This window comes from Photinus pyralis, unplaced genomic scaffold, assembly GCF_008802855.1.
Source record: "Photinus pyralis isolate 1611_PpyrPB1 unplaced genomic scaffold, Ppyr1.3 Ppyr1.4_LG2, whole genome shotgun sequence".
Classification (NCBI taxonomy): Eukaryota; Metazoa; Arthropoda; class Insecta; order Coleoptera; family Lampyridae; genus Photinus; species Photinus pyralis.
Window position 1 is genome coordinate 24,025,142 of NW_022170403.1, and position 3,754 is coordinate 24,028,895.

Here is a 3,754-nt window from a genome sequence, read left to right on the forward strand (position 1 = left end):
AAGCTGACGGAGGCTTAACTTTACACACAGATTCGTGATGCACATCGATACTTGGGTCATTTAAGCACCCATTTCGAAAAGTTTGTTTGTTTACACCGACCTCCTCCTATTTCGCAGCCCACTAGCGCCCGTGATCGCGATCGCCCGTTGGTAATTGCCTTAGAGGAGGATGTGTTGGAACGTTTCGAGGCAAACCCGCGTACTAGCACTCGACTTGTAGCAGATCAGGTGGGTTGTAGTCAACACACAGTGTGGAACATCGCCAACAACAACAACTTACACCCCTATAAGTTTAAGAAAGTGCAAGAGTTACGGCCGGGTGACCATGAAAGGAGGCTGGAATTCTGCAACTTAGTCGTCCAGGAGGAAGAAGCTAATCCGAACTTTCTGAGGAGCGTGCTAGTTACTGACGAGAAAGGATTCTCAAGAGAGGGGACCTTCAATCCTCGTAACAGCCACTACTGGGCGGAGCACAATCCTCATGAAACGTTTACGCGAGGATACCAGGACAAGTTTTCTTTAAACGTTTGGGCTGGCATCCTGGGGGACAACCTACTGGGGCCTTACATCCTCCCTCCGCGTCTAAATGCCCATAATTACCTGATTTTCCTGCGCGAGGTGCTACCAGAACTTTTAATGGATGTTCCAGTGAACTTGTACTGGGACCACTGGTTCCAGCACGATGGGTGCCCTGCTCACTACGGGCGGCAGGTGAGGGAACACTTGGACCAAACCTATCCGGACAGATGGATCGGCCGTGGAGGTGCGGTGGAGTGGCCTGCCCGCTCGCCCGACATCACCCCATTAGATTTTTACTTGTGGGGTGTGATGGAAGCGCACGTCTACGAGACTCCCGTCGAATCCGAAGAGGACTTAATTGCGCGCGTCGTCATGGCCGGAGAGGCTGTTCGCCAGGACATAGGAGTCTTCACGCGAGTTCGAGGGGAGTGGTTGGCTAGATGTAGGAAGTGCATTGAGAACAACGGTGGCCACGTTGAACACTTGTAAACGTTATTGCTTTTGACTGTCGTTTTCCCTCCTTCCCTCCCATGTCGCTTCCTCGCGCTAACTCGCTCTGCATCGCTCCGCGCGAAACGTCGGTCGGTTGGGTTGCCTACATACAGGCGTGAAATTCCAGAAGATAAATTTGGTTCTGGCGCCCTTATTTTGGATTTCCGACCCCAAGTGTCCTATATGAAAAGACTTCCCCTAGGCACCCCCTATACGCTCCCAAACGGTGGCAGGTACTATAGGAATCACCCTGTATATGCCTGACAACTCAACACTATTATCAAAATTTAAAAAAACGCAAAAAACGGAAGGGGGAGTAAAAAAGGAAGGATAACGATTATAGACTATATGGAGGAGTGGGGGAAGAGCATTAGGGCATGCGCTGTTAGAGGAAGTTGATATCGTATTTTTAAAATGCATTTATCTACACTAAAAATAGAGAAAATAATGTTGATGCTGTATTTTAGTAAAGTTAAAGACCCATGCCCGACCATGGCACAAGAGGTCAGGGTGTTCTCGCTTTTAAGCCTAACCAAAATCCGTTTTTGGCGTTCAGGTGAAATGCATGTTTGTCGAGCTGCAGCGGTACGTCGGTCTTTTCGGTGACCACCAGATTAAATTTGCTCAGAAGGTAGAAGAAGGCCAGTTTCGTTTCCATGAGTGCGAAACGATTTCCGATGCACGACCTCGGCCCGACGCCGAACGGTATGAACTGGTAGGGAAGTACGCTCGCCTTATTCTCCCTATTGAACCGTTCGGGATCGAATCGGGTGGGGTTTTCGTAATTGTTTTCGTCCCGATGGATCGCGAAGATCGGAATCAAAATGGGATCGTTCACGTTCAACTTTACGGCCTTTTCGCCTTCCTTTTCGGGTTCGATCGTGTACGATTTGGTGCAGGCGCGATTGGAGAATACGGGGGATGGCCACTTTCTCATCGTTTCTGGTGCAGTACGACTTAGTGCGTGGACTTAAGCGGGAGAGGGTACTTACCTGAAACCACCATGTCCATGTATTCCATTTTTGACAACGCCTCGTAGGTGATATTCCCCTCGCATTGCCGCATGATGTCGTCGACTTCAAGTTGAAGACGTTCTTGGATGTCGGCGTTAACGGCAAGTTCGTGTGCCATGAAGCACATCAAAGAAGAAACGGTGTCAAAACCGGCAAGGAAAAAGATTAGCGCTTGAGCCGTTATGTCCAAGTCGGTCAATTGTTCCTTCTTCCGTTTCTCTTCCTGTCGATCAGCAACTCCTTCGGTCACCGTGAATCGGGAGTCCTCGCGGGCTTTGCCTTTTCGTGCTTCTAGCAGTAAGTGAATCATATCAGGGCGTATAATGCCATTCTGCTCTCGACTCGCGATGTTTTCCCGAATGAGGGTCGCGAAGAAGTGCGTCGCCCGCTTTGAGAAGAACGTTATTTGTAGTCGCTGCAAGCAAAACCTTGTAGAAACCGCGAAAAAGGGCATATACCACTTTTGCTAGGCGAGGAAACAGGAACGTGAAAATCATCCTAAAGTTGACCCAAAATCCCGTGAAATTGGTTATATCTTTGCCCATCAAGTAAAATTCGTTCTGCGGATTTCGCATGGAATCGCAATTGATACCAAAGGCGCAGGTCGCGATGATGTCGTTCGTGAATCGGGTGAAAACGTCTTTCATCTCCATCGAGTGGGCTTGATCTGGATGTTCCTCGCAGTACTCCACGAACGCTTTGGAGTAGTTGGATATTAGGTTAAACATCGCCTTCATTTTGCTACTTGTAAAGGAAGGGGAGAGAGTGGCCCGCATATCCTTCCATTTGTCACCTGTGGAATATGAACATGTAATTAACATGGTCGTGCTTAACGACCGTCGCGTCGTGACCTTTTAGCGCGAGCAGATTATTTTTCCAAATCGGCTCGGAGTCCTGCGCCACCGACATATTGACGTGATCGGTAAAGTGATCAAAGTCTACCACCGCGACCTTCTTTATCAATTCAAGGTCGCGTATAACCAAAATCGGCGTCGAACACTGGTAATCCCCGCAGTACCTGGGCAGACAGTCAGACAGGCGACTTTTTTCTGATTAGCTTACCTCGACCCTGGGAACGCATTGTAAATTGTCTGAATGGTCTCGGTAGTGCCTCTGTGTGATATCAAACCGAGTAGCAATTCACGAAAGTTAACCAAAAGGCTATACTGAGGCACACCGCGCGATTTCCAGTAGGTAAAACGTTTGAGAAAGGCGAAATAAAGCACGACGCACAAGACTGCACCCGCAAGGTACAAAATCGCCATTTTGTTTAATAATAATTTTTATTATTTCAAGATTCAAGATGGTCGCTGCATTCTAATCATACAGAAATGCAATCGCGGTGCAACGCTAATTACACAAATAACTGCATTCTGATGTATATGCAACTTATACTACACACTATTAGGCTGGTCAATCTAGGCAGGTTTATACAAGTGAGGTAGAAAAAATTAGTAACGAAGTGATCTCTGCGGAAATGAGTACTCAATAGGGTCCTTATTAACCCCTCAAAAATCGCACTTTGTCGCATTGGTGGAACTTGGGAAAAAATGGCCGCCATCTTGATTTTTTTTGAATTTATTAAATATTTCGTAAAGTATACATTGTATCAAAAAAACTCAAGAGACTTTTTTATGGAGAATCAAAAGTTACCTGTAATAAAAAAAGTTTAAGTCTATTGATCAAAAAATAAAAAAGTTATTGAAATTTATATGATTTGGGTAATTATC

At 46.6% G+C, this 3,754-nt stretch overlaps 1 protein-coding gene across 1 annotated transcript; it reads right to left on the reverse strand.

The window, feature by feature from the left end:
• Positions 1 to 1,396: 1,396 nt before the first annotated feature.
• Positions 1,397 to 3,319, reverse strand: LOC116164585 (cytochrome P450 9e2-like). Its single transcript, XM_031478778.1, has 5 exons — positions 3,087 to 3,319; positions 2,876 to 3,042; positions 2,486 to 2,817; positions 2,004 to 2,439; positions 1,397 to 1,953 (listed from the first exon to the last, which is right to left on the reverse strand). Exons 1-5 carry the CDS (start codon positions 3,287 to 3,289, stop codon positions 1,517 to 1,519), a joined length of 1,575 nt encoding a protein of 524 aa, XP_031334638.1. The 5' UTR covers positions 3,290 to 3,319; the 3' UTR covers positions 1,397 to 1,516.
• Positions 3,320 to 3,754: the final 435 nt, after the last annotated feature.

What these genes read in the sequence shown, in the direction of transcription:
- LOC116164585 (XM_031478778.1), bottom strand. Translation starts at nt 3,289, where the DNA reads ATGGCGATTTTGTACCTTGCGGGTGCAGTCTTGTGCGTCGTGCTTTAT. An exon ending in AATGCGTTCCCAGGGTCGAG is followed by an intron (nt 3,043 to 3,086) that starts GTAAGCTAATCA and finishes CTGTCTGCCCAG; the next exon opens with GTACTGCGGGGATTACCAGT. An exon ending in TGTTTCCTCGCCTAGCAAAA is followed by an intron (nt 2,440 to 2,485) that starts GTGGTATATGCC and finishes TTTTGCTTGCAG; the next exon opens with CGACTACAAATAACGTTCTT.